We start from the raw sequence: 21,962 nt of genomic DNA on the forward strand, positions 1-21,962 counted from the left end.
AGATAAAGCAAAGCCAAGAGGATTTCAGCACATTTCCCTCTTCCTCTGGGATAGCAAGCTTTGTTACTGCCTGATTTATAAAAGGAGCTTGGTGCTTTGCAAAGTGAGCCAAATTCAACCTGGTAATAGAGGATAAAACCACCCAAACTCCATCACTTTCAATTTTAAAAACAACAAAACAAACAAACAAACAAAAGGCATGGAAGGCTTAACCTGTTACTTCCCTAAAAGTCTTCCTGTAACTCAAGAAAACAATTTTTCCTGTGCCAGCCTCTTGTCCCTGTCATCTCACAGACACAAGTTCCAGGCACTCTTGCTCCTTCCTGCCTCTGTACTGGCCACATGGAGAAGCTGCCATACTAGAGACCAGTCTGCATGGCATAGATTTGCATTTCCTTTTGCAGATGGTCTCCCTACCACCCTCCTCCTCCATGTCTTTAATCCACATGCTGTTTTCCTGAGCTGGCTTGGGGACACCAACCATTAGCACACACTGGTGAGGCTCTCAGAGACTTCTTCCAAAGAAGGGTCTGCAGCAGGTGCTGAGCACTGCCACTTCATTACAACTCCAGCAGCCCCAGGCAGGATGGATGACCAGAGGAAATCACAGGTGGGAAGAGAAACCAGCACAGGGGTCTAAGAGCCAGTTCATCCACTCTCACTACTTCATCTGCCTCAAGAGCTCAAGCAGTGCAGGGACAATTCTGCATTCATTTAGTAAGAAAAACCTTGATAGAGCTAGATCAACATTGTAGTCTGCAGACACTTGAGCAGACTTGAAATCTATCCAGGAAGGCTACTGGGAAAAGGGCTCCTGAGCTGAGGCTCAGCTGTCAGAAGAACCACTGCTCCCAGTGTCCCCTAGGGTAACATGCAGCAGTCAGTGCTCTTTTCCCAGCATTACAGAGACAAAAGTAAGAGGTCTTGAAGGCAGCACTGACCTGCTCCTCCATCAGAGCCCTCCTCTGCAGTTCAAAACCTTGGGGCTCTGCTGTGAGGAAACCAGGCAGAAAACACTTTGCTGGGCACACTTGTTCAGATCTTTCCCCTTTCTGCACCCAGACAAACCTTCATTTTTCAGAGAAGGGGGAAAAAAAAACCCAAACCACAACACAAAACAAAAAAAACCAGGAATGGGAATGGCTCTCTCACACAGACACATGCTCTCTCCCTTCCTCCTCCTCCTCCTCCTCTTCCTCCTCCTCCCAGACCAGCCACAGCCTGGTGCCAAGACGTTCACCTGGGATGTGAGGGAGGCCACGGTCAGCCGACGAGTGCAGAAATGGCAGTGACAGTAACCATGCCCAGTGAAGAATGGGAGATATTACAAGGATGATAGGAAATATCTAAATGATCCTCTGAGGAGAGAAAACAAACCAAACCATGAAATGTTCAGCAGCAGCACCATCAGCATCCAAGGGCAAGGTCTCTAACCTCTCTGCCGGGCTGTCGGGCTCAATAAAACGGACGAGGGGCGGGGAAGACAGAGTTTCAGTAGCAAAGATGCCTCCTTGGAGCTGAAGTCCAAAGCCATTCAAAGGGTCTCCCCTGAGCACCACCTCTGTTGTCTCCGTGTGGACTATCTGCCCGCCAGGACCCACGGTGCTGGAGGCCAGTGACACTGAGAGAAGGAGAGAAGCAGAAGGTCAGGATAACCATGGTCAACACAGCAGATCTGGTCACAGACCTCAGTCTGGCAGTGGTGGAGACCAAGGATGAGGGAGACACTGACAGTGCTGAGATGAGCAGTCCTACCCCAGCAGACAATAAGGACACCGAGGCAAGCACACATGTCCTGTTCAACCCAGCCCCAGCCCACATCAACTCTTACATGAGCTCTTGTGTTCTTTCTTCTTCTGCCTCCTCCTCAGCATGGTGGTTCGGGGACTCATGGGGTGAGAGCTGCGAGGTAGCGTGTTCGAGTTCTGGCAGGGGAAGCCCTGTGCATTCATGGTGGGAGATGAAAAGTTGGCAGCCACCAGAGCTGGGGAAATAAGAATGTGTTAGGGATGTGCACAGAGAAGGGCAGCTGATCATCAAACACTTCATCAGTTCAGACCACCTTTCTTCCCAGCCCCAGGGCTCAAGACCTTGTCCTGGGCTTGCACCTCCAGAAGAGCTGTGAGAGTGGACTTGAGCTCCAGGTGATCCTTGTTCTCTGGTGTGCAAAAACTCCAGTGACTGGGCTGCCAGTGGCTGCAGCATCCAGACCACCATGTGAGATGCATCATAGATGCAGGGCAGCCAACAGGAGGATGGTACAATGGTACTAATGAGCCGTAAATACATAGAGAAACCACAGCTTGAATTTGAGCTGCTGGGCAACTGGGCTGCCCTGTTAGCTTCCTCTCTCCCTCTTACTGTCATAAGACAAGAATCCTGGGGCTGAACAGCACCTGCTTTCCACAAGACATGGGTTTACTGATTTTGAAGCAGCCATAAATCTGCTGCTCAGGTGCTGTGTGGCACCAGGGCTGAGCTGGATGAGTTGGTGTATCATGATCCTACATGCCACCAGTGTTATCCCTCCTTGTCCCACAGCAACTTGTTTAGGCTCTTGCCCATTTGAGACAGGGCACACAGATATAGGGTGTGGGAGGGACTGCCTAGCACATCATCCTCACTGCAGTTACCAGGTCTGTGTGTGCTGGACTGCAGATACTGCTTTTGTACCTCAACACTGGACCCAGGTGACCAAGGAGGGAATGAGCCACATTCATGGCTATGGAGTTGGATTACATGGAAATGGAGGGGCACAACATCAATAGACATGCACAGGGATGAGGGGAATGCTGTGTGCTGAGGTTACATTTGCAGTAATCCTGTCCAGGCGTCTGGTTCCAAGTGGGTGTCTTGCAGTGCCCAGGATGGTGGGTGTGGCAGTAGTTGACACAGGGGTCCCAGCAGTGGTGGTGGTCACTCTTCTGCACCTTGACTGATGAGGAGCAGAAATCATCACAGGCAGGGAGGAGAAGTGAGAGAAAAACAGAAGGTAAGTACATAAACCAGGAAACTGTAGGAAAGCCTCACACTGGCTCTGAGCAAGTCCGGACCCAACTCCAATGTGTCAAGCACCAGCAGTGAAAACATAACCCTACAAAACCTCATGACACTTGATGCAAAGTGGCAGAAATCCACTCCTTCCCCATAAGAAACTCCACATCCTGAGCCAAAAACCTAAGTTGTACTGGCAGTGAACAGATGTCGTTACCATTTGCAGCCTGTCACGCAACACACAGAAGCTCCCTCCAGCCACAAGTTTCACACAGAAATTATCCCCAGCATTATACCACAGATCCAGGGAAACCTCCCAATGCTGTTTCCCACCTTGCTGCTGCTGCTGCCCTCCTGGGGACAAGGCTCAATGACTTCCTCACATGCTTTGAGCACTTTGCTTAGCTTCAGCATTTGGTTGTTTAATGGCTGCTTTTGGTTGGGAATCCATCACAGAGTGCACACATGGATGAAAGAGAGAAGTAGTGGAGAGCTGCCTCCAGTTCACCAGAACAATAGGGATTTTATACACTGCTGCTTAAAGGCTATTACAGAAGGCCACTGACACAGGAAATGATGCCAAAGCTGCAGCAAAGAGTAAAACATGGCATCAAGATGGCAGACTCTATTCAAGGCCACACAACCACTTCAGTTTCAACCCTAACCTCAGCCCAGTGTGCTGGCAGAAATCTGTTGCAGCATGACTGCCATAATCTGGAAATCCCTTTTCCCAGGAATGGTGGCTTTGTGAGGTCAGGTCAGGATGCCACAAGTCTCATCTGAAGTGCCTCGAACACCCTCCCAGGCACAGGTCCCTCATCTGTTCTCACTCAACCCCTCTTTTGTTCCTGAGGGTCTGTTCGGTCTTCCCCAGAAGTACTGGCTTTTTTTTCCTGAATCTCTGCACCTATTTTCTTCTGAGAGGAATTGCTGGCTAATGAACAAGATTGTAAGCATCTCTTTTATTCAGCTAAGCATGAATGGCACAGTAGAGCATCATTGCAGCCATGAGCTGCAACCCCAGAGCTCTTAACCCTGCAACCACTTGCACTGACTGGCAACTGCCTTTCTAGAATAAGATCTCCTCAAGGCTCTGTGTCCTTCAAGTAGGCAGAAACACCACCAGTGCTGGTACTGTCAGAGCTTTCTAAGAGTGGAAACCTGGGACGGGGACACAGTTTATTTAGTGAGTCCATCTCATCTAAAGGTCATCTGTTTAGTGCCTTAAACTGTGGAAATCCATTTTGACTGCATGCATCACAGGCATCAAATCATTTAGATCAGGTTTTCCAACCAATACAGTGATTATACTTAGTCATTGCTAAACATTTAATGAGTTTAGCACTTAAGTCTATCAAGCTCTTAAAAAAAGCACTTCCAGTTCTAGGATTTCTATCTTGTGGATTCAAAAGTAAAATCAGAGCCAGACAACTTTTAAAAAAAACAATAATCAAATTTTAAAATGTAGCTGTATCTAGACAAAATGAAAAGTCCTTAACAAATTTAAATACTTTGAACGTGACAGAACAGAGCTTATGGGCATATACAGAAAATCACTTAATCCGTTTATAGTAATTAAAAACCGCCCATTTGTCTATAAATTCTTAGCTCATATCTGACAACAGAGGAAAGTGCCTTCGAAACCCAGCTGTCAGTACGCTGGGGAAGAGAAGATACTTTGGACAGTTCTGTGACAAAAACCTACAACAACCTTCCCTGAGCTTTCACACATCATCCCTGCCTGAGGAAATCCATCCATCCCAGCACTGCTCCTGGGCACCATCCACTCCACTGATCCTGCGAGCAGGGTGTAATCCTCCCACAAACTCTCCAAATTCTCCCAGAAAAAGCAAACTCAGCTTGACAAATCCCATGTTTCAGCATTAGATCATATTTTTGCATGGCAGATGCAGCTTCAGATCCCTCTCCACCTCCTCAATATCTGGATTTTGACTGCAAGAGAAGCCGAGTTTAAAAAATATAGTGACAAGCCCCACGTAGGTACACGTTGGAAGGACTCGGTGATGCAAGTGCTGAGCAGGGCTATGTCTGCAGGGTCTGCTCTCCTCAGTTGCTTTTCCCAGGCTTCATGCTCCTGCCAACCACAACAGTTTGCTTTTGCATGGTCCATTTTTCTTTACTGTCCCTGTTTGTTTCCCTAAACTCAGAAAAAGCAGGCTGTGGAGTTGGCACTTGGTGTGTGGAGCAGAAGGCAGTGTCTCTCCCAGGTCCAAATGCCATTTGTCAGCTTTGGTGTGGTTCCTCACCATGAGTTGCATGGTGACATGGCTGGCTGCATCAAGGAGGAGCACTGCTTTGTAAGCTGCTCCTCTTGCCAAAGAGGTCTCCCTCCTGTCCCCACCATCTCTCTTTATCCCCATCAGCACTGGTGAAGCTGTAAACCCAAGCTGTAAACCCAACCCATGGTCTCCAAACGCATCCCTCTGCCTTCCAACAGCTGTGTGGATGGACAGCATCCTTCTCTGTAATCTTTCACGTGTTAAAGAGTTAAATCTAAAGTGGTGACAATTGTTATATCTCTTATTTTTTGTATTATTGTGTTGCTCTTACATTTGTGTTCTGAACTTTTGCCATAGCAAACTGATTTGATGTCAAGAGGCTGGGCTAAAAATGCTCTGAACACACCAAGCTGTCCTTCTACAGATCCTCCTCCTGAGCTGAAGCTGAGTGTATTTACTCTGAAAGGAGACTGGGACCAGAGCACTAATGGAAGGAGGAGAATAGTTCATTTTAACAGCCACTGAAAAAGGATTAAAGCTTTCCAATTTTTTTGTGGGGCAAAAAAGTCAAGTCATCCATCTCCTTTGTTAAACAACTTTAATTATGCCAGAAATGTACTGGATGTGTAAGAGATTTATTGCTAGACGTGGAGGTGTTATTAGTTTTTATGTTTCATCGCATCATGTAAAAGAAGACAACATGGGTATATTCTGCCCTTCCTCAAACTGCTCTAGAAAAGAATGGAGAGAACAGCTGTATCTGGGGCTACTGTGCAGCAGTATTATTAAAATGCATGTCCCTGAGAGACAAGGGATTCAAAATGGTTCCAGATGGGACTGGTACTGAACAGTCATGACTGAAACAACTAAATTGCAAGACCACCAGTGCAGACAGTAACAAAACTGCAGGCAAGTAGTTGTAACAAATGTACGAGTACTGAGGCTATATTCACAATGAAGTTTATAAGAGAGCCTGAGCAAGCCTCTCACATGGAAGGAGAAACTCAAGGTGGGCAACAAGGATGCTTGGCAGGGTGAATTTCTAATAATGTTTATAGGCATTTGGGGCTTGATGCCACCAGAGCCAGAATTTTTTCCCAGTATTTATTTAGTGGGGGAAGTGCAAAGCAGCAGCTACAGAAGCATTTTCTCTTCCCCTGGCTGCTCATATTCAGCCACCATTCCAACAGGCTGGCCTGGAAGATGAGCACTTATGTTACAGCTTGCTTACTTAAGGAAGTCCATCAGGACCCTTTCTAGATACAGACATGTCCATTACAAAGCCCTACCCAGCATCAGCAAATGAAAACTGAGCTTGGAAGTACATTTGCCACCACCAAGGTTGTTTTCCTCCCTCTCCATTAAAATCTCTTGTCTGAGGTACTAAGGAAGCGGCTTGCACAGCACTCAGCACTGCAAAACCCTGGGATTCCCAATTCAAATTTCCCCATTCAGGCACAGATGTTACCTTTTTTTCCTATCCCCATCCTTGAAGAATGTCATCTAATCACATGCATTTCATCAAAACCATATTTTTCTTGCCTCCACAGATGTTTCTCTTTGGAGTTTGTTGCCAGCATTCAGAAGCAGCAAGAAACGCAGGAAAGATTCCAAGTTAGTTTTGAGGACAACAAACAGTGTTTACACAGAGGACACACCTGTTTCTGGAGGTTTCAAAGGCAGCCTGCTTTGGTGAACAGGTAAGATTTCCAGCTTGACATTTTCTGAAGTGGCAGCCAAAAGCTGAGTTGCCTCTAATAAGGAGCAGTGCTCTGTGCTCGTGCCATCAATGGAGAGAATGTGGTCACCAACATGCAATGCACCACATCTGCAAAGGAAACAGCAAGAGAGATAATTATACATGTGGCCAAAATCCACTTCCTTACAGTTGAACACAGAAACACAGAAAATCCAACTGAATTATTGTTATTACATGAATAATAATACTAATTATTATTAATTAGTATGTGAATTCATATGATTTTTTTTCACAACACAATTTTTTACTTCCAAGCACTGGCCAAAATATCAATGAGATGGTTCATGCTTGCGTCAGTGATGTTGGTGGCTTGGAAAAAACTTTAAGTTTTTAATAATGCCCACTCACAGCTAGTCTGGATGGCTGAGGGATCACCCAACAGTATAGTTAAGTCCCACGAGCCAGCAGTTCAGCTCAGCAACAGAACAAGCTGTGGCTAGGGCTGCATAATCTCCTGCTGCCCTGCATCCTCATGGAAAGGGTGACTAGGTGACTCGTCAACCAGGAAAAGTCTCTAGCCAGAAGTTTCCAGAATAATGTTTGACATTCCACAGAAAAGTTGGATCTGAGGTTTTTAAAACAGAGCTTTCACTGAATTACCTTCATTTCCAATGAGGAGTGTCCACTGGCATTGGAGCAGATATTTTTAGTACATTTAGTGCTAAGAAAATGTGGACGTGCCGATTTTAAGGCTGGGGAAAAATAGCATATAGCTAACAATGGGACAAAAAAAAAGCAGTGGAGAAGCAAAAAGCAGAACTAGGAGCAGCCTCTTCAGATCTGTACCTGTCCACCACACTGGCTGGCTTGATCTTGTCAATGACAATGACCTGCTTGTTCCGGTGCATGGCTGTCATCAGCGTGATTCCCAGAGCAGAACCTGGAGTCTTTGCTATTTCAACCAGTAAGGGGCCTGAAGCATTTGCTACAGTATCTGCAAAATAAGAAAGCACCTGAAGACACTTCTCATACTGCCTTTCCCACTTCTAAATGCAGAGGGCTGGCCAACAGTGCAGACTTGCCAGGTGTATCAGCACACAGTACTATGGACATCCTATAGTCCGAGTGATGTTGTAATGTAACAAAGAAGTAAACTCGAGGAATAATATTGCTTCTGCACAGAATATATATGAAGAGAAGAAGTATTACAATTCACTCACAGAAACAATCCCCCTGCCTCTTTTCTTCGGGTCAAATAGAAAGACTGATTGCTCAGTCACGCCAACAATTCTAAAACCACAAAAAAGGAACATCAGAATGACATTGCTGCTACAGGCTTCTTACCTACCAAACAAAAAAGGTGGCACAAAGAAACAGGATCCCACTTTCTGAAGTACAGTACTTGGAAGTCTTTTGTGCTGATGAGCACAAGCCAGAAACTCCTGTGTGCTCCAGCACAAGCTCTGAAATAACACCTCAACCACTCTGTTCATCTCCTCTGGTGTGACAGTGGGAAACACAGAGCTACCTACTCACAAGCTTACAAAAGCTTCCTCTCTCCATCAGGTAATACAAGGGTAATTCATGTTAAAAGCTGAATTTCTGCAAAAAGCTTAATAGATGCTGTAAGACTACGAAACTCCTACAAAATTGCACCTGTTAGCATAAGCTTGCACCAGACCTGTTCATCTCTTCTGAGGCAGTGAAGGAAAAAAGAAAACCTTTGTGTCTGGCTGATTAGACAGAAATTGCCTCCGCTTTATTGCACACATATGCTTCCAGATTACCTAAAGTTATCATAAAAAGGGTGGATTAACAAACATGTTATCACCACCAGACATACCACAACCACAAAAGCACTTCATCAAAACACAGCTGTCCACTTTGGAGGAAAGACCAGCACAGCTCTCCAGAAACTTGATGCATTCTCAGCCCTTAATTATTCATAGTAAGGCTTTTCTCTTCCAAAGCCAGGCTCCACTAAAAATGCTGATGCTAGTTGACTCCAAAACTTGAGCTCATTGTTGCTCTCTGATAAACAGCAGCATTGATGCAGATCTCAGAAGCTAAGGCACAGTGAGGTTCTTCCTTGCTGTTGAAAATGCTCCATCTCTGGAGACAGAGCTGATTCCCCTGGGAATGTTCAGGTTCTACTCACAAGTGGCCTTTTTCCCAGTGGAGGAAGGAGGAGGAATGAGCTATGTTAACAGTTATATAAGGCTACAAACAAAACAGTTTACTCTCTGTGGAAAAGGACCACTGGGGAGACCTGGAGGCCCTGGCAAAAACACAGCCCCAGTGCAATAAAAAGATACACAAAGCACCCAGATAAAGCCTGCAGAAAATTACATTTAAGCCTTCATTAGGAAAGGAAGCACCAAGAGACTGAGTATCTCTTCCAAGAACAAACACCAGTTATGTGTTGGTTTTGCAGCCCATGTGTGTCCAGCACAAGCTTCTTGGCTTTGCCAAGTGTTTCCCAGGGCAGGTCTCAGCACGATGCCTGCCTTGCCCCATGCCAGGACCTAGGTATTGATAAGACTGTAGGGAATCACAGTCCTGCCTCCAGTACACAGTTCCTCCTCCCACCACACAAGCCACCCCAGTGTCCTTTTTAATTCTCATCTCCAGTGGCACGGATGATAATTGCTCCAAATCCATTTTTATAGAGGCATTTGTTGGGGAAATAACCAGTCAAGCCTCTATTAATCATTCTAGGGAAAGATCTGGCTCAAATCAAAGGTCAGGAATGTGTAAATTAGCCATACTTGTGAGGTATGATTAACATGGGGCTATTACACACAAGATAATTTAAAAAGAAACAGGGAGAGACTAGGGCAGGCCATGCAATAACCTTGCTGTAGGAAATCAATTGCTGTTGCTGCTTTGGCACCATGAGAAGTTTTTTGCATGATAAGACATGGCTGCAACCTCATCCAGCATCTGTGGGAAAGGATCCGAGACTCTCCTGCATTTCACTGCAAATCTCACCTTACTTAAAGCAAGAACCTTTCTCACAAGCCAAAAGAGTGTAAGCTTTAGTTATGAAGGCTCAGCATTCATGAGATATTCAACTCAAATGCTACTCAGGATGTACCATTGCAGAATGAGCATCACTGAGTTTAATATGGAGCAGCTTGCATAATTTCTCTAGGGTTTTGTTACCAAGGAAAAGAAAAAACATGTATGTATGCTCTGCCTTGCGTGGCAGTGCAGCTTCTCATGTAAGGGTTTGAAAGTGTTTTGTAAGCAATGTATTGTGCTTTTTAGATTACAATCATACTATTACACAGCTTGGAAAACTGAGGCACAGCTGTCACACAACTCGTTCAAAATACATGTTTGTTCAGGGAACACTCAGACAGGATCCAAAATAAGATCCTTCTCCCATTCCCCTTTGCTGGATGAATGATGTCCACCTCCTGACATTGCTGAGGCAAAGCACAGATGTTATCTTCATACATCTTCAGAAACAATATTTTAACTAATGAAAAAACTTAAGCCCTCTACCTTTTTGAAGACATCTGCTCTTTATAGATGGTATTGACTAAATGAACAGGATACCAGTCACACGACTACGGGACACTACCAGCCTTCTGCTCCAGCAGGAGAGCCCCGCAGGCCTAAAAATCTCCATCCTAAAAACAAATGGGTAGAGGGGGCAGCCTGGGAAAGGGAGAGGAGGAGAAGGAGAACATGGCAAATTCCTTTGTTCATTCATCATCTCTGGCAGAGAGGCTCCCCCCCTCCATGCATCTACCCTGAAGGCTTGCAGCCCAGTGCCTCATGCCATGGCACATAAAGCTTATTTACAGAGTAACTATTGAAATGCCACCAGTTTCTGGCTGATCAGTTTATTTTGTTATTATTTTTTTCATTTCCCTCTTTTAAAAGGCCCACAAGGTAGAGTGTTGCCACAGGAAAGCATCTGTTCATTCCAATGGTGATCTGGCATCAACAAAGGGCAGAGACTTTCCCAATACCCAAGGGAAGTGCACGCCCACTTTGCACTCCTTTTAAATGGAAATAGCAGAATAATTTAATTCCTTCAGTGGTCTTCAGAAATCTCAGGTAATTTGCTTAAAGGCCTGCCATGGCCTGGTCCTGCACTGGCCTCCCTTGTGAAAGCTCAAGACCTAGGGGATGCTTAGTGGTGGTGGTGGGATGCATCTGCTGCATCCTCCACACCAAGAGCCAGATTGGCCCCGCGCAGCTCATGCACAATTTTGGTCAGCAAACCACATAACCAGCTGGGGAGCACTGTGATTCAACACTCCTCCACAGCAGCATTGGTCTCTCACCAAGGACAGATGTGAAAAAACAACTCTCCCTCCTCGAGGATCAACTCACATCACCCCAGCATGTATGGCTGTAACAGAGAGTGAGCATGATGCCAGCCCCCCCTATTTTTTCCCAGGGATGAACAGGCCAAACATCACTTCATGGGGGTGCCCCCATCTCTTCAAATGAATCAAGTGAAGTGTGTGGCCACATGTACCCCTAGCCCCTTCACCAAGCTTTCAAAATGGGAATTAGGAGTACTCCCTTCATGCTAATAACATCCTCACACTACTTCCAGCACCTGTTCTTCCTTTCCCACATCATCTTCCTGTGGCTGGTAAAGAGAATGTCTGTAATAGCTGTGATCTGGGGATAATCTCCTATTGCAGTTATTAGCTGTTGCCTGGCAGAACTGTCTGCAGAGATTGTTTTGAGCTATGTGTTCTGCATTATCTTATGTTAAAAGAAAGCGGGGCAAGTGCATCCCTTTACAGCTCTGGGGAGAACCACTCTCTGTGCTGAACTTATCTAAGAAAGGGGCTGCTTTTACATTTTGGGAAGTATCTGACCATGGTCAAGTGTATAGCAACACAAGATGGAGAATCACTGCATGAAACCCTTCTCTCTCTCTCTGTTCACTCAACCCTAACAGCTTTAGGTGAGAGTTACTCAAGAAGAAATACCAAGACATCTTCATGGCTATTTTTGCTCCAAGTCAGGTTTTAAAACAATCAAGTTTTCTGCAACAAAGGCACCATGGGACCATACAAACAATAAAGCCCCCAATAGCCTATTTTCCAAACACCAGCAAGCATGGTTTCCTACTGTTCAGACTTCAGAGTTATGTGCAAAATCCCTCCTTAAATCCACCTACCCCCCTCCCTGGGCAGGACCAGCCCAGAAGGAGAGGAGGGGACATCCCTCACTGACTGCTACAGAGGTACCACAGCCATATGATAAGGCAGAAAATAGGGTTTGGGTAGTTCCTGCATTCAAATGTTCCCTCTTTTTCATGGACACCAGACAATTTCTGAAGAGAAGCTGCTCGTGTAGCACAGCAGAAGCCAAGCAGGCTGTAGGCAAATGCCAAGGCATCAGGCTTTCCTAACAGATCTCCCAGAGGAACTCATGCCTGCATGCCACACAGCTGTCCATGTCCTGGCAGCCTCCTCCCCCAGGGGGACACCCTGTATGTCCAACACCTGTGGACTTTCTGATGAAAGAAAGAGGAAACCCTAAGGGAAGGAGACTCAAAAGGCAGCAGAAAGCCCTCAGGGCTGGCACAAGGAACTCCCTTGTCCTGGAACAAACCTCTTGCGTGTTATGCACAGCACATTCTGGCATTCTCAACTCTCTTTTCTTGGCAGTGGGGTGGAATTAAACTCCCTCACTTACAGATCCCTTTGATTTCCCTCCTCACTGCCAAATCAGAAAACAACAAATCAAGGGCTCCTCACTGGATCTCAGGCTCACACATGTTGGACTGGTTTGCAACATGTACAAAAGAGACCCCAGATTAGTCCAGCTTGTGGCTCCAGTAGAGGCAGAAACCTGTCTGGAGACATATATGCAACATCAAAATCTCAACACAGCTCAAAAAGCTTCCAGAGCCCACACAGCTTCAGACTCAGTGGTAACCTTAAACTCATTAATGGCACTCACTGCAGTAATAGCCATGTGTCACAAAGCCAACTCAAAATTACTTTACAGTAGCTAATAATAAGCCCTTTCCTAGAGCCTGAAACTGAAAATCAGATGAAAAAAAAAAAAAAAAACCAACACAACAACCCTCCAAACCCTCAAACTTAATAACTACTGTGTAGAACGTTTTTTAGAAATACCCATCCTCTGGGTAAAGTCTGTCTTATATAGGGTCAATCAGTCAACCACCTCTCCTTTATTTCAGGAGGGGATCTGAACTAAAATTTCTAAGAAGGGGAATAGCTGCAGAATTAAGCAGGGTCAAAATTCAGAACTGAAGCCACAGCCACATCAAGTCACTGCCTGCTTGCAGCTCGCTCCCCTGCACATATTTAATAGCAACATTTGCAGTGCTGGCAGAAGGCCAACATTCCAGGCCCCTTTGACTCCAACTTCTCCTATCCCCTCTTTGCCTACATTAGAAACTCCCCTTTTCCTCCCTCCTCTAAAATCAGTCATCATTCCCACCGAGACACATCATGGGGTAAGGGCATTTCAAATGCACTCAACTAAGCCAGCTTTGAACTCTACCCCCTACGCCCATGTTGGCAGTGCACTGCTCAGCAATTTTTCCACTGAAACTGAGTATCCCTGTTGCTGCTTCTAGTCTCACATATTTTCCAGGCAGTCAGAGAAAATGCCACCACATTCATCTTTGGCCTTACCCATGATGGTCACATCATACTCGATCTGGAAGAGTGCCTCCTGGCTACACTGCCGCAGGATGTTGAGGGCATCAGCGTGGGTCATGCTGTGCAGAGGGATCCCATCGACACTCAGCAGCCTGTCCCCAATTTTCAAGGAACCTTCCCTGTAGGAAGCCACAGGCAGACGTTACTAAATTCTTTTTCCTGTATACATATATGTATTTATGTATATTGGAGATAAATTTTATATATCTATTCTTACGCATATATAATACATGTATGTATGTTGTTTACATGTTAATATACTTATATATTTTTAATAGATATATTTATAATTTCTGTATTTAAGTTAATGACTTTGATCTCATAGAAACTGAACACTTCTTGGAACAATAGGTTATTTATAGTACAAGGCCTGTATCACATCAGTGTCAGGAGAACAGATTGCCTCCTGCTTTCTAACACAGCATCAGCTCTTCATTTCCACAGGGTTAGTTAAGTGGCTGCCTCTGGAAGAGGAGTTTCTGCTTATCACTATAACATCAATTCATGAGTCAGTTGATCAGCACTAGACCCATCATCCTTACACATCACTGGTCCCACACCACCTGTGTCATTCCACACTACCAGGTTGGGAAGCCTTGGAGAGGAAACCAGAAAGAAAGACATGTCCAAGAGCATGGTGAGAGCTGCTGGTCTGCCTTGTGAAAGCAAATTCTGGAGGTGCAACATGAGCATTACCTGTCTGCTGGGCCACCTGGCCTCACGTAGGTGAGCACCAGTGGTCTGGACTTGTGCCAGTCTTCATGGGCTCCCCCTGTAATCAAAGCAGAAAAGCTGTAAGTCACTGAAGCTTTGAAAGTCTGAGTGAGAGTGCTGAAAAGCAGAGACATTTATCACTTAACAGCTGACACAGACTGAAAGCAAAAAGATTGCCCTGGATTAGGAAGCCAGTAGTCCTTGAACGGGATGCTCTGCAGGATATGTTTTTGTTTCTCAGCTGAGGTCTATGACATTCATCTTTTTTCTTCTTGCTTCCCAAATGACCTCTGCCAGTGATTGTTTCCTCTTTGATTTTCACTGGAGAAACCACTAACCTCTCAGCACGAAGCCAAAGCTGTTGCCTTCCTTGTAGAGGGACACCTCAATGGTCTTGGGAATAATGCCAGCACTGCTTTCTGGCACTAAAGGAAGAGAGGAAGACCCAGTTACTCCCAGAAAAGCCTGTCCCATGCCACCCTGCAAAATAATACCAAAACTCATCCAAATGGCATTGAAATGAAAGTTCAGACTCATACCCATATTGTATATTCCCTTTTTGGAGGCAAAAAAGTCTGACCCATACGTGTGAACCCCCATAAGACCCAGACACCATGTTTCTGGATGGTTTCACTAGCTAAGTGTTGTGTATCTCCCCTAAAATTTGTCCTGGTTGATACTCTGACATTCAACTAAAACCCTGTTGTTTATCAACTGGCTTTCATGTGTCTGGCATTACTCTAAAGTCAGAAGCTTCTACTGCAGATGGACACTTATCAGAAAAAAAAAAAAAAAAAACAAAACAAACCAGCAGCAAGTGTAAGGAATCAAGTCACCAACTGACCTTAAAGAAAATGAAAATCCCAAATCCTCTGTGCAAAAGGTTGAGGATTTTTTCCCTTACCTCTCATATTTTGACTTTAAAAAAAAGATTAAGTGAATCCTTAAACTGATCCTAGGGGCAATTCAGTAATTTTATGTTAAATACACAGTTCTGTTTAATGTACAAAAGTAAAAAGAAAGAAAACTGTTTCTGTCCCTGTACATCCTCTGCTATTTAATGAATTATTGAATTACTTCAGTGAATTTGGAACCATTTCCCAGTCTTCTGCATCCAGAATTGCATGCGGCATTTCAGCCTGGTCCACCCTGAAAAGATCAATTCCTAATCTTTAAATCAAGTGCAGTGGATGGCCCCAGGGATAATCAGAATAAAAGACAAAGAGCTGATTTCAGCCTGGTAAATCAAAGCTGAAGGCTCCCTTAGGCACATCCCCTTGGCTCAGGAGGGGGTTTCTGAAGCAAGTCTCCCCACTGTCCTCACCGACCACATTGATCCTCACTTCCACGCACACTGAGGGCTTGCAACCTCCACCCCAATTAGGGTTAAAGTAACCCTTACACTAACCCAAAAGATATGGTACTGCCTTGCAGGCAGGAAGCCCTGGGGACCAGGCCAAACAACCCCCCAAAACACTATTCCCCACACATCTGCTTTGCTCCTGATGCTGTGTCCAGACTGCAAATGGGGACACAGTCTAGAAATACTCCAGAACGGAAGAGCTACTCTACTCACATAACAAGGAAAGGGTATAAAACATCCACAAACGAGTTCAGAAACCATCCAATTTCTGTCCTTACACCCAAGCGTGAAGGTCTGCAACAGCCTCTCATAAGATCAGTGTGGAGCAGGGAAACCTAAGCCAGTGTTAATAAAGGGCTTGGTTTATTTATGAAAGAGATGATATGACACAGTGGCCTGAAAGCTAGACTTGGGTTTACAAGGTCTCTTCCAAAGCATGAAATTATGAAGTGGGGAGAAAAACTCAAGCTCACAAGCACAAACTGTTGACTCGCACTCTATTCCTGCTCTTTGCCCAGGGAAGGAGAGGGAAAAAGAGAGCACTCAGCAGTAACAAACCCTTACTGTGGATAAAACCTCACAATGAACTGGAGGAAGACAATAACTGACAATTCCCTGTATTTTGCAGTGCCTCTGCTTGGATTAGCCATAAAGAACATCAAGAAATTCACTGAAGAGAAGTCAGTACATCAGTGTGCTCTTCCTGCTCATTCAGAGGTGGGGACATTTCACATCACTGCTATTGACTGAGCCATGCAGTACTGGCACTGCTCCTTACCTGTAAGTACAGCTTATCAGAGTCCTGATAGCCACATTCACAGATAAGGAGAAAGGTTAGGAATTTCATGGAAAACTTGAGCCACGGTTTTTCCAGGGTTACATGCAAAAGCTAACTAACATCCATTGCAGAACAGAGAGGGATAATAGAGATTCAGCTAATTCATATTATTTTTTTTTCTACTTAGGGCTTTATATGGTCATTTACATAGTCAATACTTCTCATGTAAAGGCAGCAGCTACAGGAAAGCTCTGAAATGCAATATAGGTTCCTATCTGGGGCAAAATGTTTGGAATTCATTAGTTTTGGTTTTCATGTCATATTATTTTTAGTTGTTCTCTTTCTTCTGCCATCTCTGATTGATCCGGGTAACTGAATGAGTAATAAATAACTGGGGAGACGGGTTTCACACAGAAAGACTTTGATGAGAAAATGTATTGAGGAATTTGTTTTAATCAGAACAAACAAATGAGGGCAAGAGCATGCAGTTGCCCATGTCAGGCCACAAACCCTCTTATTGTGAGTTGGGCTTGCCAGCTTCTGCTGGAGCCCTGTGGCTAGAAAGCAGATTGCTTCAGCTTCCCTTCTGAAAACACGTAACATTTCAAAGCATCTTGAGGAATAACAGCATTTGCCACAGTTCAGAAAAGAAGATCTGGCAAAACATGCTTAAGACCGAATGAAACCTCCCGTACCTTTCCGAAAGGGAAAAGGGAAAACAATGTGAAGCAACATTAGGAGGCAGATTGGCTTGTGCTACCGACTAACTCTGAGGCAAGACAGACCTAATCAGCCATCTCCCACCGGTGTGCATGAACAGGCACCCACTGTGCTGGAAAATGCACTCTGCTCCAGCAGCACCCAGCTCTGCCACAGCCACCACGGCGCTGCCGGACAGTGAAGGCAGAACCTCAAAACGCCCCTGGGTGCTGCCGTGGCCACGCTGGCTAATAATGCACGAGCAAGCCCATCTGTACCCCCCAGGACAAAAAACCAGCCCAGGAAAGCGAGGCAGGTTATCAGAGAGGGACCCACCAGCTGGTGGGAGCTCGTACTCTACTTCCAGCACCACCCTCTCGCCCACGTTTTTCAGCAGGCTGATGATCTCGTCGTGCCGCAGCTTGGTCAGGTTGATGCCATTCACTGACTTGATGTAATCCCCGACATTCAGCTGGTCACTTCTGCAAATAAAGAGAAGAGGAAAAAAAAAAACCAAAATCAGTAATGGCACAAAGCGTTTGCTGTACTCATCCTGGATACGCTGTAACAGAGGGAAGTGTTAAAATCGAAGCCATCTATCTTTCCCTGTGGCAAGTGTTCAGACCTGTAAACACAACACCAATCTCTGTGTATGTGTTCACAGCCTCTCTTTTTGTTGCTCAATTCCCATTCATGTAGATCAATCAGTCAAAGAGAAGCATACCAAGAACTGCCTGGAAAAAAAATCCAGCAGGGAAGAAGGAAACGCCTTGCCTTTAGCCTGTTCTCTGTGAAAGTGTTCAATTATTCCTTCCCTTTCTCTGCTTCTTGGAGCCTTTCTTCTCCCATCCCTTTTTGGAGCCATTACTTGCACACTCAGTATTCAGAACAGATACAATATTAAACCACTTAGCTTGATCAACATGTATTGTACCATGCAGCTCTCCTGACAAGGCTGCCTGATTTTACAGAATCCCGAATACCCCTACACAGAATTTCAAAGCATAATTGCACAGAACATGGGAAATAACTCTAAATAGAAGATGTTCTTCTTACTAAGCAACAACTGTGCATTCTGCAGCACCTGAAAAAAAGGGAGTCAGGTGCCAACTATTTTAATTCTAGCCATATTCATTCTCTAGCTAGAAAACACAACTGTTCCTCTCCAGTGTTATTGTGCTCTGTGCCCCATTTGTGCTTCTCACCTTGCAGCCAGTCCTCCTGGTCGCAGATTGGAAACTCTTGGCTTTCCATCTTTGTCCGTGCCACCCGAAATGGTTAACCCAAGGGTGCTTCCTTCCTTCTTAATCAACTCCACAATGGTGACCCCTCTGAACTCCTCTGAAAGATCACAATTAAAGGCAAACATCTCAAAGGGCACCCTTTTCCTACATGTGGCGGGAGAGCAGACCTGGGATGGTTTATACAGTTAGCTTCTTTTTATTTAAAATTATGTTGTGCAACAAAAGTATGTGCTGGTGGACCCACAGCAGTGCAGAGAAAGCATTTGCATGCAGGTCTTTCAGGTAGACAAGGAAGAGGAGAGTTTGGGCATTAGCAGCACATGGCAAATAGTAGTAGTACCACAGCTGAGGACTAAAACCCAGTCTGCAAATGGCCCAGGAGGGTTGTTTGAGCAGCAAACCCCACCAAGCTTAAATGAGATGCCCTACTTGGAGGGGGAACATTTAAAACCTCTTCCACAGTACGATTTCCGAAGCAAGGCAGGGTCTCTTAAAAAGCACCTTTACACAGAAAATCCATGCTGGTGCAGGGCTTCCTCCCCTCTGTCTTCTTTCACTGGGAGAAAACCATGTTGTTTGTCACTGTGGTGGCCCATCAGGAGCACTTTGTACCTTGTGTAATGCCACCATTACACCAGAAATCGCACCTCACTTTGAGTCCTGCCATGCTCTACCTGTTGTGTAAAGCAGTTCCAAGAATAATTTGTTCACTTGATTAATGCAAGCAGGGAACCTCTTTGCAATCTAGTGCTGGTCTGGAAGCCATTTAGGGACTGCTGGGCACCCATTTAACATGGCACTGGCAGCTTGTTGTAAAACATCAGGTCCATAATGCTTTTGCTCTTTAAACAGAGTTTTGATCCCTTGCCAACTACAATAGCTTAGTTTTCAGTTTACCAACCCAGGATCCCAGGGGCTGCCAGAAACTTTGTGGGGCCTCCCCACTGTGCTGGAAGGAACATGGTCCAGCACTACCCTGCAAATTTCCTCTCAACCACCGACATGCCTGATCAACACAGATGGTGCTGCAAGGGGAGATTACTAGCTCTTCAGTGGGCTTTCATTTTGCTCCTTGGTAAGTATTTAAAATGAGAATTCCCAGAGTGCAATTACACATTGTTATGAGTTCAAGGAGAAATCACTGCTCTGAAAAAAGGCAAGTCCCTGAGATCAGTCTATCAAGGTAAGAAATAAAGGGATTTTGACCAATGCTTCTATAATCTTCTAGTGCTACCGGAGATGCACAGAGATGTAAAAGGGAAGCTGGTTAAGCGAGATCTGGTCCTTCAAGACATGGTCTTTAAGTGCTATATGAGAGTTATCTTGGATTTCTTCTACTGGTATATAAGCTTGGATTTTGCTGCTCAAAGCATTGCAGAGTAGGAAAAGCACAGCTGAGGTTTGCCACTGAGAAGTCTTGAGCTGGGGTTAATGGACACACCACCTCCTGTGACGGGAGGCAGCCTCTCTCCATCAGGGCTGTGCTACGGTGACAATGAATTGGAGAAGCTCCAGAGGAAGTAGAATATCCCTTGGAAAACTTGCTGAATGATGAAGCAATAGCAAAAGAGCCCCATTTCCTCTCCAACCCCTACCACACACTAAACAAAACCTGTGACTGGGCCATTAATGGTCAGAAGACAAAATCAAGCCCCAGGAAAGGAGTTGTTCAGAGCAGCCTATCCAAACTGGCTGGCATGCTGCTGGCAGGCAAAGCCCAGGACTGAGGCAAATGTACTACCATTTCTCCACTCCTTCAGCCCTCAGAGGTGTTTCTGCATAGGAGTGGTTTTTTCACAAGTCTGCTGTGACTGACTAAATATTAAAACAAACTTAGTCACACATGGGAAACGCAATGTTTGCCAGACGCTGCCAGTCTCTCTCCCCACCTGCTGATCTCAGATATGACAGCGTTTCTTCCCTCTCTCCTTTGCTTCTGTTTTCTTCTCTGTGGTTGCCAGCCTACTGAAGGAACCAGTCCTTTCACAGCTCCCTGTATTCACCAGCAGTAGCTCCATGCCAGACTGTGATTGCACCAGCAACATACCACTCACTGGGACCAGTTACTCCCATTCATTTCTCCCCTCCAGCAAACCCCTTGGTAATAGATGCACCAAAATGCTTTGGGTTTTGTTTTGGTTTGGTTTTTTACACAGTTTAGGGGTAGCCAGCAAAAGTGCAATGGATGTTCTGATATTTTGGAGCAGAAGTTGATCCTCCCGCTTTACCTGGAATGCTTTGCCTCCTGGAGACCAGGGCTGTGTCCATTCCCCCAGAGTCCTTGCTCCCCTTCGAGTAAGGGCCATCGTCTGTGAGCAGAGCAAATACAGAAGCTGGAATTAGCACCAAAGTAACAAAAAACAGAACCTGAGGAGTTTAAAAAGTTTGTCCTGATGACATCAGAATTGGGATCACATCTGTATCAGACTGTAGGCAAGAAAAAACATTACCAGCCCTGGCTTCACCCAGCATCATGTGGAGGGAATCTTGCTTTTCAGAAAGGGTGAGAAAGAAACAAAAAAAGCAGTACTGTTATTTGATTTATTCCTCATGAAGCTAATCCATTAGGAGAGAACAAAATTCCCTTACTCCTGTAATTATGTGGAAGAGCTAAGGACAGAGAAAGTTGTGGCATTTGTCTCACAAGTTCTAATCCTGTCATTATGCTTGTGAATAAACGTATGGTCTTCAGAAATGGAGTTATACATCAGGACACTAACAGGGCACTAAATCACTACACTTGAAAAAAATTGCCTCTTCTTATAGATTCCATTATTTTAAAGTCACATTTTCCTGCTGCTGCTCCAGTCTCTGTACAATATAGAAAATACCTTCTCTTAAGTGTCTTCTAAAAAAAGTCAGAGAGAAGAGAAAATAGCATTATGTACTGTAAATGTACCATCCAGCATAAGTTGAAATTTAAATTTAGGGTGTTTAAATACCTTTGTATTCTCCTGCATGAAGACTCCTACAAAGCATAGAGGTTATTTGCAGACACAGGAGCATCATTCTACAGATGTGATTGCCATCCATATAAAATGTCTATTTTTATGGCACTTCCTAAAAAGTGGCTCTTTTCCAATCAATACTTTCCAGTAACCATGTGACATCAAGTAACTCCCATCCTCAGAGACCACATTCTTGGATTGCCCTTCTCAATTTTTCAGTAACTGTGAAGGTTTCTGAAGTCGAACATGATAGTATAAATGTTGGTTACTGAAAACCTTATCCATTCATTCCTTTCCACAGCCCCTAAGTAACTTAAATATAAGTTAGAGAAGATTTTTGTCTCACTGCACACAAAAAGAACAACTTTTAATCATCCTCATTCCAGACTGCGGTCCTTACACAGAGAATCAGTCTGCTGGCAGCCCACTTTCCAGCCCCACACCATCTCTTAAAGGGCAGCTACAAAGAAGATGGAGACTCCCTATTTAGAAGGAGTCAAGTGGGTATGACAAGGGGCAATGGCCACCAGTTGCTCCTGGGGGGATTCTAATCGAACACAAGAGGAAAATTTTTCACTATGAGGACAGTCAGACATTGGAATGGTCTCC

General features: G+C 44.9%; 1 protein-coding gene across 1 annotated transcript in view; it reads right to left on the reverse strand.

The window, feature by feature from the left end:
* Positions 1-21,962, reverse strand: part of GRIP2 (glutamate receptor interacting protein 2) — a 79,401-nt gene that overhangs the window by 37,757 nt on the left and 19,682 nt on the right. The window contains exons 2-12 of the mRNA XM_008501136.2: positions 20,634-20,714; positions 18,367-18,502; positions 17,498-17,643; positions 14,660-14,746; positions 14,304-14,379; positions 13,581-13,726; positions 7,780-7,927; positions 6,893-7,062; positions 2,810-2,935; positions 1,832-1,984; positions 1,435-1,621 (exon numbers count right to left, since the gene is read on the reverse strand). Of these exons, the coding sequence (XP_008499358.2) occupies positions 1,435-1,621; positions 1,832-1,984; positions 2,810-2,935; positions 6,893-7,062; positions 7,780-7,927; positions 13,581-13,726; positions 14,304-14,379; positions 14,660-14,746; positions 17,498-17,643; positions 18,367-18,502; positions 20,634-20,714 (1,456 nt within the window). The remainder of the gene's footprint in view (positions 1-1,434; positions 1,622-1,831; positions 1,985-2,809; positions 2,936-6,892; positions 7,063-7,779; positions 7,928-13,580; positions 13,727-14,303; positions 14,380-14,659; positions 14,747-17,497; positions 17,644-18,366; positions 18,503-20,633; positions 20,715-21,962) is intronic.

The sequence above is a fragment of the Calypte anna genome, chromosome 12 (assembly GCF_003957555.1).
Source record: "Calypte anna isolate BGI_N300 chromosome 12, bCalAnn1_v1.p, whole genome shotgun sequence".
Taxonomy (NCBI): Eukaryota; Metazoa; Chordata; class Aves; order Apodiformes; family Trochilidae; genus Calypte; species Calypte anna.